General features: G+C 33.4%; 1 protein-coding gene and 1 pseudogene across 1 annotated transcript; one reads left to right on the top strand and one right to left on the bottom strand.

Annotated features, from left to right (window-relative positions):
- Window positions 1–3,331: 3,331 nt before the first annotated feature.
- LOC114379532 lies at window positions 3,332–9,702 on the bottom strand (annotated as a pseudogene).
- A 3,509-nt stretch (window positions 9,703–13,211) lies between these two features.
- LOC114378719 lies at window positions 13,212–15,135 on the top strand. The gene is made up of 5 exons (XM_028337354.1): window positions 13,212–13,391; window positions 13,505–13,882; window positions 14,265–14,496; window positions 14,695–14,819; window positions 14,959–15,135. Exons 1-5 carry the CDS (start codon window positions 13,212–13,214, stop codon window positions 15,133–15,135), a joined length of 1,092 nt encoding a protein of 363 aa, XP_028193155.1.
- The last annotated feature ends 2,783 nt before the right edge of the window (window positions 15,136–17,918 follow it).

The following is a 17,918-nucleotide window of genomic DNA, read 5'->3' as shown; positions in this document are numbered from 1 at the left end:
AGGTGCAAGATATTTAGACAACAGGTTGATTATTATGACTATAAAATGTCTTTTGATTGCAAATATTGAACATTGGCTTACTATGAAACTATGAAAGCACATTTATATTATTAATCTAACTGTTAGAATTAATGTCTCATGTGAGAGGCATGTGACTTATGTAGAGACTAATAAATAAATAACTAATAATTAAGGATTAAATTGTAATTGAACTTAATAGGAGAAATTTTCAGCGTTAACTATTACTTGATGGGAGTAGTGGTTATAAAAGGGGGTTAATACCCACTAACGTGAAATAAGGTCTCCTTCCTGACAGAAAAGTGTTTTTTCTCACCCATAGCCATCACGAACGTAGAGAGAGGCAGAAAGAATGGTCAAAGAAAGTGAAATCTTATTTCTCTCCTCTTCCAAGGAAATCAAAGTACATTGGAGAGAAGTCTTTCTATGGAGAAAGATACAAGTCTTCCTATAGAGAAAGGTATGCATTATATATTTATCTATTGTTTGTGAGAATCAAAGGTTTCAAGATTCTATTGCTCTCCTATAATTGATAATCTAGGAAATCTCTTAAATTCTTACATGTGGTATTAGAGTCATGTGTTATGAAATTTATGATTCTCCAAGAATGATTTAATTTTTTCCAATTATGCATGAACCCTAATTATGAAATTTAGGGATTTTTTTTTCCGCTACAAGTATGAAATCTTATATTGAAAAGGGTATGAATGAGTAAAATTATATTATTTTCATTGCGTTCAATGAAGAAAACTTTATGATGTTTGTACGTAGTGGGTACTTTGAATTGTATATATTAAATTTGGAGAAAGATTTCAGATTCATCATGTTGTGCTATCTAATTTAATTTGATTATAATGACTGGTGTTGGTTTTTCCTTTAATATATATTGAATGTGGAAAAAGCCATTAACGCTGCTAGTTTTAATTTCTAAAGGAGAAAGAAAGCGTTTGCGGCCATTAATGTGCAGTTTCAATTCCAATTCATGGAAAAGCTGGGGCTACACGTATGTTCCTTGCACGGGAGGGAAGGAAATTTTGGAAATTGCTATTTGCAACTCCTTTTCGCTATTTTCAATCCCACTTGCTCATTTTTTTTCCAAATATTATTGTTGAATGTCATTAAAGGATTGAAAGTTTATGTCTTAGAATTAAATTAACGTGAATGCTTTGAAATTTTCAGTAGCCATAAGTATGTATATGCTATATATTTGATTGAACGTGTTTGAATGCAAAACACAAATAAATGTGAATATTATTTTATGGCCTAGAATAAAATTAATAGAATGGTTATGAATTGTTAATAGCAATAATTATGTGCAAGTCATATATTTGGTTGGAATTAAATGTATGTTGAATTTGTTAGTCACCAAAGTGGCCAAATTTATAAGGTTATTTAATTCTAAATTAATGATTATTTCAATTACTCATAGAATAATGGATGATAAATTATATGATTATTGATTTATGGGTAATTGAAATTCATTGTTATAAGGTATTTATGAATCGCCCAAAGGTTGATTAGTTATTCTTATAATTAATGAATATAATTGTAGGCGATTTGTGCGTATCATTAATTTTATTTATATGCCCAAAGGAAATAGATACTACTAACTGGAGCATATTTAAATGCCAAATAATGTTAAGAATTTTTATTAGCATCATCATGTTTGTATGTTGTGTGTTGGTGTATTACTCAAAGGAGAACATCAGTATACATTGATTGTTATCTGAATGAATCATATGTATAACATGTATTTTTTATGTCTCAAAACACTTACGTAAATTTTATTATGTAATACATGTTCTCAATTCACCAAATTCTTGTGTATCATCTATGTCAATTTTAATGGGCTTAACTTCTCTGACTGAAATGAGCAAGTCCAATTTTACCTCGGTATTTTGGATCATGATCTAGCTATGTTGGAAGAAAATTTTGTTACTATTATTGATGCTAGTAGCAATGAAGAGAAACCCATTATAAAGCTTGGGAAAGATCTAACAGACTCAGCCTAATGTAAATGAGAATGATTGTTGCAAATAGTATTAAGACAACTCTCCCTAAAATCGAAAGTGCAAAAAAATTTATGGGATTAGTGGGAGAGCGCTCTCAAATAGTTGATAAGTCTGTTGCTAGGACATTAATAAGTACATTGGCCACCATGAAGTTTGATGGTTCACGTACTACGTATGAACATGTCGTTGAGATGACAAACATTGCAACAAGACTAAGACCTTGGGAATGACTGTGAATGAGAACTTTCTTGTTCAGTGTATTTTTAACTCATTACCGTCTGAGTATGGCCCGTTCCAAATGAGCTATAATACCATAAGAGATTAATGGAATGTGCATGAATTGCACAGTATGTTAGCTCATAGAGAAATGAGACTTAAGAATCAAGGAAGTCACTTAGTTCATTATGTAAGCCACCAAGAGAATCAAGGAGCTGAAAAGAAATTTATGAAGAAGCATGATAAAGGCAAGGGTCATTAAAGATCAATGACGACTTTTTGAAAATCCAGAAGAATGTATCAAAGGACAATAATTGTCAATTTTGTAGGAAATCAGTACATTTCCAGAAGAAGCATGATAAAGGCAAGGGTCATTAAAAATCAATGACGACCTTTTTCAAATCTAGAAGAATGTATCAAAGGACAATAATTGTCAATTTTGTAGGAAATCAGTACATTTCCAGAAGGGTTGCCTAAAGTGTAAGTCTTGGTTCAAAAAGAACGGTGAGCTTAATGATCATGTATGTTTTGAATCAAACTTAACTGAAGTTCCTCATAATACATGGTGGATTGATTCTGGATGTATGACTCATGTTTCTAATACGATGTATGGATTCCTTACAATCCAAATCATAAGCCCAAATGAGAAGTTCGTCTTCATGGGGAATAGAGTGAAATTTCAGTGTAAGCAGTTGAGACTTATAGTTTAAAACTCGACACTGGACATCATTTAGATGTACTGGAAACTCTTTATGTACCTAGTTTATCTAGGAATTTAGTTTCATTATCTAAACTTGATGTTACTGGATACTCTTTTAATTTTGGTAATGAATATTTCAGTTTATTTAAGCATAATCATCTCATTGGTATTGGTGTTCTTAGTGAATGAACGATTGGCTTTCTTGTGGCATAAACGTTTAGGTCACATTTCTAGAGAAAGGATGAAAAGATTAATAAAGAATGAAATTATTCTTGATCTAGATTTTACGGATCTAAATATTTGTATGGATCGTATTAAGAGAAAACAAACACAATATACAAAGAAATGAGCTACAAGAAGCACTCAGCTTCTTGAAATTGTGCATACTGATATTTGTTGACCTTTTGATGTTAGTTCTTTTGGAAAGGAAATATACTTTATCACCTTTATTGATGTCTATTCACGTTACAGTTATGTCTACTTGCTGCATAAGAAATCTCAGGCAGTAGATGCCTTAGAAATATGCTTGAATGAAGTAGAAAGACAATTAGACAGATAGGTGAAAATTATTAGATCTGATAAAGGTGGTGAGTATTATGGAAGATATGATGAAACTGGGCAACATCCAGGTCCATTTGCTAAGCTTCTTCAGAAACATGGCATTTGTGCGCAATACATAGTACTTGGTACACCACAACAAAATGGTGTATCAAAAAGGCGTAATAAATTCAACTTTACTCGTATCTTTGTGGATGTATGCTTTGAAAACTGTCATGTATTTGTTGAATAGGATTCCTAGTAAGGCAGATCCAAAAACACCTTTTGAACTGTGAACAAATAGGACACCTAGTATATGACACCTGCATGTTTGGGGTTGCCAAGTAGAAATAAGGATTTATAATCTACAAGAAAGAAAATTGCATGCAAGAACAATAAGTGGATATTTCATTGGTTATCCAGAAAAGTCAAAGGAATATATATTTTATTGTCCTAATCATAGTGTGAGAATTATCGAAACTGGAAATGCAAGGTTCAATGAAAATGGTGAAATCAGTGGGAGTACTTCCACAAGAAGTGGAAATTAAAGAAGTTAGAGTGCAAGTTCCTTTAGCTTGTGCCTCTAACAGTAAGGTGATTGCTCCTTTAGCTATTGCTACAAACAATAATGAAGAAACACAACACAATAATGAGCCCATGATACATAATGAACCTATTATGGAAGAATCGCAGGAAGCAGCATTAAGGAGGTCTCAAAGAGAAAAGAGACCAGCTATTTCGAATGATTATGTGGTATACCTACATGAAACAGAAATAGACTTAAGCATTAATGATAATGATCCAGTTTCGTTTTCACAAGTTGTAAGTTGTGATAATTTTGAGAAGTTGTTAAATGTCATGAAAGAAGAGATAAATTTCATGGAACATAATGATGTTTGGGACCTTGTACAATTAGCAAAGGATTGTAAGAGAGTTGGTAAATATGACTCTCATGACAACCTTGAATGTTACAAGACTAGACTTGTTGTTAAGGGATTTACTCAGAACGATGACATTGATTATAAAGAGACGTTTTCACCGATCTCACGAAAGAATTCTTTCAGGATTATCATGGCATTTGTAGCCCATTATAACTTAGGGCTACATTAGATGGATGTGAAAACTGTCTTTCTTAATGAAGATTTAGAGAAGAATGTTTATATGAACCAACCAATGGGGTTTTCAGTTGAGGGAAAGGAACACATGATGTGCAAACTAAAGAAATCAATATACAGTCTTAAAGCAAGCCACCCCGCCAATGGTATTTGAGGTTTAATGATATCATTGTTTCCTTTATATTTAAGGAAAATACTGTTGATCGGTGTATGTATCAGAAGGTTAGTGGGAGTAAGGTTATTTTCTAATTTTATATATTGATGATATCTTGCTTGCAACTAACGATCTTGGTCTTCTCCATGAGACTAAGAAATTTCTCTCTAGAAACTTTGAAGTGAAATATATGGGTGAGGTAAGCTGTGTGATAGGGATAGAAATATTTCGTAATAGATCACAAGGATTGTTAGGCTTACCTCAAAAAACATATATCAATAAAGTACTAGAGAGATTCAAGATGGAAAGGTGTTTAACATCACCTATTCTAATTTAGAAAAGAGACAAACTTAGTCTCGCACAATGTCCTAGAAATGATATGGAACAAAAACAAATGGAAGTTATTTTGTATGCATCAGTTGTTGTTGCATCTGAAAACTAAATTTGTAGTATGTTTTGAGACTACAATCCAGACTAATTGGCTGCGGAACTTTATTTCAGAGCTTGAAATTGTCGACAGTATTGCTAGGCCGCTGAAAATGTATTGTGATAACTCTGCAGTAGTATTTTGTAAGAACGACAAGTACTTTAAGGGTGCTAAGCATATGAAATTGAAGTACTTTGTTGTGAAAAAGTTCAGAAACAAAGAGTGTCAATAGAACATGTTAGCACAAACCTTATGATAGTTGACCCTTTGAATAAGGGATTACCGCCCAAGACATTATAGAACATGTTGAAAGTACGGACATTATTGTTATTGATGATCATTAAGTGTAATTTATCTTATGCATTTTAGTAACACTCTGAGCTCAATTATGATATGTTTCTGATTACATGTTCTCTATGTTTGCATGCATGTTTGTGTTAGAGTAATGTTAACAGGTTGTCTTGAATGAAGACATTATGTTGGACCAATTATGTACTCCTAACTAATAGTCATATTAAGGAGAAGACTAATTTATAATACATGGAAGGGACTATGTCGATTAGATGATGTACAACCGTCATAATTTGAATTGGTTCCTATTCTTAATCATGAAATTATGATGTATCCAATGTATAAAACAATTTAGTCATTTTTAATGCGCATTATGTTAGTTAATCTATTTATTTATTTAGTCCATAATGTTTATTAATGTCACATAAGCCAAGTGGGAGAATGTTAGAATTAATGTCTCATGTGAGAGGCATGTGACTTATGTAGGAACTAAATAATTAATAACTAAAGACTAAATTGTAATTGGACTTAATAGGAGAAGTTTCTAGAGTTAACTGCTACTTGATGGGAGTAGTGGTTATACTGCAAAGAAATGACCCAATTTGTGGGTGTAGGATACTTACTTATTCGTGCTCAGTGTAAAGAAATGGCCGGATGAAAAAAGTTTCTAGCATTGGCACTGTTGTTCAGCAACCACTAGTGCCTGTTGTGGTTCCTCTTCCTCCCCAGGTTCTGCCACCACCACCAATGCCTGCTATTGTTCCTTCTCTACTACTTGTGCTTCACCATCTTCTACATGTTGCATTATATTTTGTCGAAAATATCGGAGTATTACAAGCAATATAAATGCTGCAAAGAAAATTACATCATAATAATCATCTCTCAGTCACAAAAAGTTGCCAAATGCACATGCCACCATAAGTCAATAAAGTTGTTTAGACCTTAAGACACAAAATGAATCTTTTAAGGATCATTTTCCACCAAGGAAATAACATGTAAGAGGAGCAAAAATCTCTCTTCAACTAAATATTGTTATTATATTACAGATTAGATGAGACTACTATTACAATTATGAGAGAGTTGATGCCTAAATAGTAAATAGTCATGCATCCTTTTGCAAAAGGCAGTGAACAAGTATATTGTGGTCAGAACTAGGTTAAAATTACTTAAACAAGTGGCAGATTTACTGGAGATTTACCTGTGAAGATTCGAGTCTTTATGGTAGATAGATTCCAAAAGGCAATATGTGTCTGCAAGCACTCCATGTGTCCAACAATCTCAATTTCAAGCACTCAACTGCATGAGAAAACCTTATCTTAGTATACAAAATGTGGATAGACCTACCACTGTTAACAAGAAGGTAGAATTATACCTCGCTGGTTTATCTGAGCAGAGTAACAAGAATAAAGCTTTGGTACATTAAAGCTGACAAAAAATCCTGCTCATATAGGTATCAGCAATTTAGTAAGATATGCATTGTCAGAACTAAAATATAATGACAAAAAACATGATAATGTGAACATAATAGACTTCATGATGTCCTCACCAATGACACAAAGCCTCCAAATTGTAATAAGATGACCATACTCCGCTCCTAGTAGAAGGAAAGGAGCCACCCGCAACAAAAAAGTTAAAATACAATCTAATGGTATAAACTACCACTAAAATGGAAATTTAGCACACAATCAAGAAACAAAGTTTTGGTTCAAGGAATTACTTTCAGGGTCATGCACGGTTCTCCTGAAAACAGCTCTCTAGTCTTTGAAATTGCAAAATTTAGTGCAGGAAGAATCAATTTTGCAAGATGCAAAATGTCATCTTCTTTCAGCTTGGCAAAACTTCTTTTCTCAACCTGGTTTCTGAACACATTGAGAAATACAAATTCGTTTAGTACATCCAAATCCAAAACTAGTATAGCTTAGAAGAGAAACAACATCATGACAAACTAAACACATATTACCTTTGACAAACTGAGTTTGAGAAGAACGAAACACCCAACAAGAGAATTGCCAATCGAGATATGGCCGAGAAAATACTGAAATGACAAGCACGGGAGTCTCAGACTCTACTACTAGACAGACACACAAAAGGAGAAGAAGCACAAAGAAAGAAACTGCAGACCTAAAGTTGACCCCTTTAGTGAAGCAAGAAGACAAGAAACAAAGACACCCGAAAACAAACCAAAGGGTCGATTTTGAAACATCTTTCCACATTATTAAATCTGTGATCAACACGCCAACACGATCTAGATCATCAGCTTCTAAACATCAAACCAAAGTAAACACATCAATCTATATGCTATATTTCAAAATAACATTAGATGAAATCAAATAAACAGAGCTACAAATAAGAGCAATAAACCTCCTAATGTAGTTACACAAAATTCAGCTACGGACATATTATTACCTTCAGAGCGCAAAAATCTCGTCTCTGTCTCAAAGAATCACAGAATTCAGTTAAATTAATTAATCCTAACAATCACAAAGGACGCCCAATACTTAACGGGCAATCGTGTAAGAACTTGTATATCATAAATTTATCTTCGAAATTCACTTAAATCATTTAAAAAAATACAGATTTTAAAAGGATTTGCATAATCTTATTTAAATTAGACTTTAATTTATATATAAAGTCATTGTAACACATTTTTATTCAGATATCCATTAATATTTGGCTTTTTTATGTGAAAGGGTTTTTTTTTCATTTTTTTCAAATGAGGTTGTTTTTGAATTATTTATTAAAAGGGACGACTTTCTAATTTAGAAGTCGTAATTTAATTTTTTTAACTGAAATCATAAATTTTTTTGACTTAATGTAATTTTTTTTATGACTTCTAAATCAGTGTAAAATAATTTTATGACTTCAAAGTTATAAAAATAAAAAAAATTATGAAAGATATTACACTCATAAATAATTGTACTTTAAAAAATTATTAAAGTCTTAACATGTTATAACTTCTAGCTAGCCCCTTTCCATAAATAATTCAAAAATAATCTCATCTGACCAAAAAAAATACCCCTTTTGCATAAAATAAAAAAAACCTTAATATTTGGCTATGTTTACCATATCGTCTTACTTATTAATATAACGTGACTATTAATATAACGTGTCGTTCAGATAAATTATTATTGTTATTATATATCTATATAAAAATATGGTATATTCAAAATAAGAGCTTAATTTTTCATCAATTGTGCAATTATTTTTACAATACCAGTCAATAGAAAATCAACCTAAGTTTAACTTTAGCACTAATTAAATTGAATAATGACAATTTGTAATTGGATAAGATTGTGAAAAAAATCTTTAGGTTGTGAATTCATTCTAATTAAATTCACAGAATAAACTTTAAAAAAAAGCTAGAAAGAATTTATATAAGCATCACGTCATAAATTCACATCCCCTAATTAACCAACATTTAAGATCACTGAAACTGTATAACCTAATTAAGAAGATCGCATTTTGGAATTCATGCATACTTGGAGAAGAAGTTGAAGGTGGTTGAAAAGGCACCAAGCTGAGTCTCTCCTTCCTGTGTCTCCCACTGTGCCTCCTCTTCCTCTGTTTCACAACCTCCTCCACCGCCACTCCCTCCTTTTCCTCCCTTCTCCACCTTCGCCGCACTCCGGCGGCCTCCGGCACCTCCTCATCGAAGCGCACTTGACCTCCGCGCCGAGGAAGGCGATAGAAGCAGAAGCTCCTTGATCGGAAGGGAGCTCGTCGGAGATCGGAGGAGAGACGGCGACGAAGGCTTCGCCGTCGCCGGAAGCGTGTCGAGGGAAATTTGAATTGGCTCCACCGTTCCGTTCTCGGTTTTTCGAGCCAAACGCGACGATGACTTTGTTCGAGAGCAGTGGTGGTAGTGGCGGTAGTGGTGGTATGGGGAAGAAAAACAATCCATGAATCTGAATGTGAATTTGAATTTGAATGTGAATGTGAATTTATGAGTGAGTGAATGAATCGAAATTTGGGTTGAGTGTGATTGAGTGTAGTTTATTGAATGAAGGAGTAAGTGAAAGCTTGTGTTAGGAGCCGTTGGAGAAAGACGACGCCGTTTGTAGTTGTAACTTTTTTTTTTCAAATGTAGCGGTGCGGTGGTAGTGGGGTGGGACCGTCAGCTTCAACGGTTAATGTTAGAAAAAAAGTTCAAAATGTTAGTGCCATGGTTACTTTGGAACTTGCCACTTAGTGGACTGTGACGTCACCAAGTTATGATATTCAATGGAGGGAAATGTGTGCCTTTTCTACATGTTAGCAAATTGATTGTTTCTTGCCATGCATGATGACTTTAAGCTTGTTTATTGCAACTTTCGTTGATAGACATTGATTGAGATTCAAGAAATATAATAAACATTTATGTATTGTATTTATTAGAGTTCGCCGGTGTATTTATTATGTTTATTACTTTTTCTTTCTTTCTTTTCCATTATAACACTTGCTATATTTATATTTATTACAAGTAATTAATTTTCTTTTTAATCAAACGTATTTTAAGAAAATTTTGTGCATAATGAAAAACGAACATGATTTTCGTACTAAATAGATTGTTGTTATATGAATATAACGGGATCTCACATTATTATGTTAATATTTTGAGTTTTTTTTCTTTTATTCTTATTTCTTACTTATGTTAATTTTAATCCACCTTAGAATGAATATTTTTACATTAATAAATTTTAATTGTTAATTTGTTAGAATAAGAAATTGAACCAAAACATTTCCCTCCTTTTATTACCTTTTGTTAGATTGAGTAAAGATTTAAAATTGTGAATGTATGAATATATGTATTTTGATGATGCTAAAGAAAAATCAAATAAGGCCGCTTCAAAGGATAAGCATTTGCTTCAAGATTAATTCAAGAATATTTCAACAAATAAAGTCTTGTTTCAAGATTCACTAAAGATCAAGTCTTGCCTCAAAATAAAGGGTTTCAAAGTCATGCAAGGCTCTGGTAATCGATTACCAGGAAGTGTAATTGATTACGAGAAGGGAAGAATGAAAAAGAGTTGTTGAAAAGGGTTTTGAATTTGAATTTTGAACATGTAATCGATTACCATATGTTTGTAATCGATTACCAACAACGGAACTTTGGAAATTCAAATTCAAAAATCATAAACCTTCAAATTATAACTGTGTAATCGATTACCAGTGGAGAGTTTTCACAAAATCTACCAACAGTCACATCTTTTGATTGGATTTGTGAATGGTCATCAAAGGCCTATAAATAGGTGACTTGGGCACGAATTTTGAAGAGAGAGTTTTGCTGGTCCAAAATGTCTTATCCTCTCAAAAGAAAATGAGAGAGATTCTAAGAGAATTTCATTGTCAAATACTCTCTCAAAAGAAACTCTTGGACAAACACCTGCAAATCCATTAAGAGTTTCTCCATGGACATCAATTGTAATATCCTTCTCTTAAAGAGAGAATTCTTCTTTCTTCTCATTCAAAGAGATTGTTTAAGGGACCGAGGGTCTCTTAAGTTGTAATGAATGTTGAACACAAGGGAAGGGTTGTCCATGTGTGATTTAGACTTTGTAAAGGGCTTTTACAAAGGGAGTGGAAAATCTCAAGTGGGTTGCTTGAGTACTGGACGTAGGCACGGAATTTGCCAAACCAGTATAAAACTGTGTTTGCATTCTCTCTTCCCTTATCTTATTTTGTTGCAATCAATTGTGCCTTGCATGTTTAAAGAACATTATTAAATTGATTGCGACTTCTTCTGCATTCTGAGTCTATCTCTTTTAAAAGGGGGTTAAAAGTTTGTTAGTGGAAAATTAATTCACCCCTTCGTAAGTTATTGAAGCCACAAGGTCCAACAAAAATTCCTCCTAAGTTCAATTTACAAGTAAATGCAAAACAACAAGAATCTGCTCATTCGCTGTCCTCTCGAAGGATGCAAGGCCCAAAGCTGTATTAGTATTCTACAAAGGGACTTGCTAGGTGCACCCAGCACTATTGCTGGTGCACCTAGCATTTAAACTGAATGGACAAAAATGTCCTTGGCTTTAATTTAAATAAATAAATAAAAAAAGTGCACCCAGCACAATACGTACGCTTCTTCCGCTTCTTCCACTTCTTCTTCTTCTTTGTGTTGGTTGGTGTCCTCTCTCCTCGCGCATCTTCTTCTTCCGTTCCGATGGCCATTTTGACCTGCATTTTTCTGCTTCTTCTCTGCCCTCGAGGTTAGTTTTCGTTTCTTACCCGTTAATGGCCTTTAAGTTGATTATTTTTGTAGGGTAGATGACATAGGTTAAAGGACTTAGGAATTTATCGAATAGGATTAGGGTTCATACATACGGATGTACTTCATCCATATGTGTTACTAAATTTGTAACATTCATACGGATGAAGTTCATTCGTATGAGTCATACGGATGAAGTTCATCCGTATGAAGATTTGAATTTTTTTTTGATAAATTTTGTTAATTTTATTTATAAATTTAGTTGTATTTGTTTGTTTTGTATTAAAAATAGGTATGTTTTGTTTTCAAAAAAAAAAAATATGTATGATTGCATGGTGGTATGAAATAAATTTTAAAAGTTTAATAGTAAATATTAGGTAACATTTTTGTTTTTGATGTTTAATATATTTGCATCAAAATAATGATTAGGGTTAGTGGCTAGGGTTTAGCTAAAGGCTTAGGGCTGACTGTATTTGGTTAGGGCGTAGGGCTTAGGGGGTAGAGGTTAGGGTTTATCTTAGTTATTAGGGTTGAGCATATGGTTTAGTTTAGTTGTTAGGGTTTAATGTTTATGGTGGTATGTAGTTAGGGTTGGTGGTTAGGGTTTAGTTTAGGGCTTAGGGGTGACATTAGGGTTTTGTCTGAGGCTTAGGGTTTAATATATATTGTGGTATCTTATTGGTAGTTTTAGAAATGGTAGATATGTATGGGTTAAGGCTAGTGGTTAGGGTTTATTCTAGTGCCTAGGGTTGAGCTTTGGGTTTAGTTTAGTTCGTAGGTTTTATTTTAGTGGTTAGGGTTGAGCTTATGGCTTAGTTTATTTGTTAGGGTTTAATATATATGGTGGTATGTTATTGAGAGTTTTAGAAATGGTAGAGATGTATGGGTTAGGGTTAGTGGTTAGGGTTTATTCTAGTGCCTAGGGTTGAGCTTTGGGTTTAGTTTAGTTGTTAGGGTTTATTTTAGTGGTTAGGGTTGAGCTTATGGTTTAGTTTACTTGTTAGGGTTTAATATATATGGTGGTATGTTATTGAGAGTTTTAGAAATGGTAGATATGTAGTGGTTATGGTTGAGGCTAGGGTTTAGTTTAGTTGTAGGGTTTAGGTTAGGGCATAGTTTAGATGTTAGGGTTTAATATATATGGTTGTATGTTATTGGTAGTTTTAGAAATTATAGATATGTAGTACTTAGGGTTTAGTGTCTAGGGTTTAGTTTATTGGTGATGGTTTAGCGTAGGTTTTTGTGTAGGGCTTAGGGCGTAGGCGTTAGTGTTTAGGGTAGTGGGATTAGGGTTTATAATCTAGGGGTTGAGGACTTAGGGTTATGTAGGTTTATAATTATTTGAATAGTGAATTTGACAAAAAAAAAATACATGTTCGTCATGATTTGCAGATCATGATTAAAACCAGAGGTTTAGGTCGAGCATTAGGTAAGGTTATAGGCAGAGCCCTAGGTAGACAGGATCATCATCATGCAGATAATGTTCCCCAGCAGCGTAGGCCAACTCCATCCGCATGTAAGCAATAGGAAGTTGCCCGTATTGCTGAGGATGTTCTTGAGATGACTGAGGACATACTTGCACCTGGTGCAGAAGCTAGTGATATTGCTGAGGGATTAGCTGATGATGGTACTGAGGGATTAGCTGGTGATGATGTTGAGGGATTCCCAGGTGGGCCACATGATCCATCAGTGCTGACTTCGTTTGCTGACCATGTTGCACATAGCATATGGAATGGAGAGGTATTTTTAGTTTTTAAGTAAAGTTATTTGTTAATTATTTTTTATTGTTGAATTCTTTGTGATAATTAATTTTTTATTTAATGTTATTTGGAATCATTTGTACTTCAATTCAGGAACGTCCTGAATTGAAGTTAGCCTCCCACGGAAAGAAAGTTGAAAAATTTGGGAGGCCAGCTCCTAAGATTGAAGGGCTAGTCACTGCCATAGGATTAACTCCTTTGATTGCGTGTTTAGTAGACACTGGCGATCTAGGAGTTATATCCGCTTTTGTTGAGAGGTGGCACAAGGAGACTAGCAGCTTCCATCTTCCAGTAGAAGAGTTGGCCATCACACTGGATGATGTGGCCTCATTGCTTCATCTTCCGATCATAAGCGCCTTCCACAGCTTCGAGCCTCTGCATGTGGATGAGGCGGTCATTATGTTGATGGAGTTGGTAGAGGTCTCGAATGAAAAGGCCAGAGCTGAGACTGCACAATGTCATGGGGCATACGTACACCTATCGTGTCTATGGGATATTTATAAGAGGAGATGTGAGGCCTGACATTGGATTGTTGCAGCTTGTGCATATCTACTACATTTGGTTGGTTGCACTCTTTTCGCTAATAAGAGTGTAACACATGTTCATGTAGTTTATTTAGATGCATTTCGAGACTTGGCTTAGAGTGGGAGCTATGCATGGGGAGCTGCCGCCTTAGTCCATATGTATGATCAGTTAAATGATGCTTCTAAGAGCACTGGCCGACAGCTTGCTGGTTACATTACTTTGTTATAGGTAAATTTTATGTTTGTAATATGTTAAATTTGATTATGATGTAAATATGTTTTTAATATGTTTAGTTGACATTTCTTTTATGTTGATGTGATGTTTGTAGTGTTGGATATATAAGCACTTTCCCAATGTTCATGAGAGCATGACTGATGAAAGGTATGATGAGATGTCACAACGTGCCTATCGGTGGCTTACTATGAAGGCTTATATGAAGGAATTAACAGCATCGTCGTACCGGACACGTATAGATGCATTGATGATCCCTGACATATGTTGGATGCCTTATGGTGACCACCGAAGAGTTAGGGCGTTTGACCTCATTTCATGCTTTCAGGGTGAGCTTAGATGGGGTCTCATTATGGTCACACATCGACCAGAGAGGGTGGTGTGACAATTTGGCTACGTTTCGACCATCCCTCCACCGCCTATTAGTGCCACCTTGTCATTTGAGGATATCGACGACAGGTGGATGCATTACTCAGACCATCTAGCAGTTGCGGGACAAATTTGTCTTGTGTCTGGGCAATGTTCAGCAAATTACATGGACTGGTTCTTTGGGATATCTCATCCGTTCATCACACCCACACGGGCAGTTGATCAGCCCAGACATCCACTTGTCCCACAGCATGAGGCATATGTGGAGCCAGATATCCCGGAGGTCCCAGTGGCACCAGAAGCTGGACCGTCATAGGCAATTGATCCGCCCATACATGCAGTGGTAAGATTTGTTGCTTTAATGTTTTTTAAAATGTTATTTATTTTAAATGTTGTAATAAATTTTTTTTTGAATGTCACAGGATGCTTGTGAAGCGATCGCAGAAAGGTTGGAGCGTGTGCTCAACCTAAGGATGGTCACCGCAGGCACAGAGTTACATGACATCATGGAAGACTGCCTTAGGATCGCAAGGGGTGTCACCTCAGATGGAAATGATTATGTTAGGGCGCAACAAAGACGGCGCACAAATCATTCATAGATGATGTTTATGTCTTGTATTTGACAACATTTTTGTATTTACTAACCTTTTGTATTTGTTACATTATTTTGGTTATAACTTTTATTGAAGGTTTTTGTAGTTGTGTGTGTCTTCTATTATTGAAGTTAATATATGTTTGAATAAGCTTATATAAAAACATTTTAAAGACAATTTTTTTAAAAAAACTATGAAATGAGTTTTTCTATAAACTAAAATTAATTATGCGTAAGTTAATTTGTAGAAACTCTCATATAATTTCTCTAAAAACTAAGAATTTTTGTGCATAAGTTAATTTGAATTTTTTTAAAAAAAATATTTTTTTTCATCTTATTTTATTTTTTTAGCATTACTTTTAGATAAGCTTGCACAAAAATGTACTTAGTACATGGTTACCAACACGGGGAAAGGGGATGCCTTTTTTAGAATTAATAATTTCTATGTTAATACAATATTTTTATTTTACATTGAAATAAAATATGATATTAACATGTGAAAATATAATCAAATCAAGAAAAAGATAAATATAACTTTAAAAAATCATAGATGATTTAATTTAATAATTTAATCAACTGTGAGCTAAAAATTATTTTATGTGCTTTGTATTTAATAATTAATTTTTATATATAATAAATTAAATTATATGATATTCGTTGGATTGGATTAAAAAAATAGAATCTCTTACCCAATTCATTTACGAATGAGTCTTAATCGGATTAAATCGAATTTGATCCAAATATTTTAGAAACTCAAACTCAATATAATTAAGTGAGATTAAGTTATGGATTGATCTAGACCCTGAACACCCATGTAGGAAAGGGTCAGAGACCTGATCATAGGTTTGCCCAAATTCTTTATGACTATGAACGGGAAATAAAAAAACAAAAGCCCTAATTTTATCAAGTACATTCTTTACGTAACATTTCTTTAATTCACGAACGTGTTGATTTCTTAAGTTAAACTGGTCATTACCCTGTAAGTAACCCTTTAAGTAATACAAGGCAAGGTAAGGTCGTGTTAAACTAGTCAACACCTCTCTAAGGACACAATATGTACCAATTGTTTAAATTAGGAACCAAAGACATTGATTTTCAACCTATCCTTGAGATGAAATTTACTTTGTTAACTAGATATTTAAAATCGTGACGACCTTCGATATCATTCGAAAAGAGACATTCTAATCCGCATTGAATCATAGGTAAACATAATAGTGGAAATAATTAGTGAACAAGTACTGAACAACTTAGTTGAAAAACTAGTGAACAACTTCTCGAATTCAAACATTACATTAACTTCAACATAGTGGAAAGAAATAAAATTTGCATGAAAAACTCGGATTAAGTAATATTAATTTTGCATTCAATCATGTCGTGACATAGACACGTCGTCTTCCATTTCCATTACCTATTTACTAAAAATAACTGAAATTTTTATTGGCCCAAATTGTTTTCAATAGTTAGACTGTACTAAGACCTTTAGCACGTCATCGTTAGTTTTCAGCTCAATAATTTTAAATTTGATAACTTTGTTTGAATACCCAAAATGACCTGGTTGTCGAAAAAACAATCGCCTTACCGTTTGTGATTCATGAATATCATGAGGGGAATCCCTTGAGGTGCAACTTCCTTTATCAAATCCTTCAGTTCATCAATGGTACATCCTGAAGGAATGTCAAATTTTTTTGAATTTTTTCCTGTGAATGCGTAACCTACAAAGTTGTGTTGGTGTGACATATTCCACCTCCCGTTAGTGAAAGATACTTATTAGTGGATCCAAAAAAGTTTCTTAGTGAGGGCAAGAAATATAGTTTAGGGTTAATTATATTTTCAATCCTTTTTTTTGTAATTTTTTAAGTCCTTAAACAAATTTATTAGTAATTTTGGTCTCTATATTTTTTGTCCATTAAACATTTTAGTCATTGCTATCAAGTAAATAAATTAATTGAAGATGTAGTATTCATGTTAGCATTTCGGTGACTTATCACATTGTCAAGAAGTTTAATGGGATAGTCATGTGTAATTTTTTGGATAAATTGTATTTTTAAACCCACATAAACTTGATTGACATCATCAACTAATATAAACATATGAGATATAGAAAACACAATTTACTACTAAAATTTATAGGTGGCTACTCCCACTTGATGATGTGACAAGTCATTAGACTATTAACTACTAAGGTGACTAGTTAAAACATCCATTAACGTTGTTACTCAACAACAAGAACAATAACTATTAACAAGAGAAACTTATATGGATTAAATACACTAAAAATTGGTTTGGGGACTACAAGTGAAATTTACAAAAAGCTAGTTTAGGGACAAAAAACATAACTAATCTAATAGTTTATAATACTTTTTTGCAAAGGAAAAATATCACAACTCCTTACAAAATACATAATATCATGAGAAAAGAATCCAAAATATTTATGCTTCTACAAATTACAGTTATCCTTTATGCTTTTTCATACTTTGAAAATATTTTATGATTTTTTATTGTCAATATTATAAAAAATTAAAAGGATAAATTAGTGAAGTTAATATAAAATTATTCATTTTTTTGTTTCTTACGTTTTTTATATTCATTTTAAAAAAATATATGTTATGCAGGAAATACCTATTTTTATGTGGGGACAATTTCTTTTTCATTAAACATACAAATAAAAAAAATCTTGTGGAGACAATTGCCTCGACAAGATTATATGAGCACCCACCAATGAAAATACTTGTGGTCTAGATCACAAACTGACTATTTGGGGCCTATTTGTTATCTTTTTTTATTTTTTAT

The sequence above is a fragment of the Glycine soja genome, chromosome 12 (genome assembly GCF_004193775.1).
Source record: "Glycine soja cultivar W05 chromosome 12, ASM419377v2, whole genome shotgun sequence".
NCBI classification, from domain to species: domain Eukaryota; kingdom Viridiplantae; phylum Streptophyta; class Magnoliopsida; order Fabales; family Fabaceae; genus Glycine; species Glycine soja.
This window is presented reverse-complemented; position numbering and strand designations above follow the sequence as displayed.

What these genes read in the sequence shown, in the direction of transcription:
- LOC114378719 (XM_028337354.1), top strand. Translation starts at nt 13,212, where the DNA reads ATGACTGAGGACATACTTGCACCTGGTGCAGAAGCTAGTGATATTGCT. An exon ending in ATAGCATATGGAATGGAGAG is followed by an intron (nt 13,392 to 13,504) that starts GTATTTTTAGTT and finishes ACTTCAATTCAG; the next exon opens with GAACGTCCTGAATTGAAGTT. An exon ending in TGGAGCCAGATATCCCGGAG is followed by an intron (nt 14,820 to 14,958) that starts GTCCCAGTGGCA and finishes TGAATGTCACAG; the next exon opens with GATGCTTGTGAAGCGATCGC.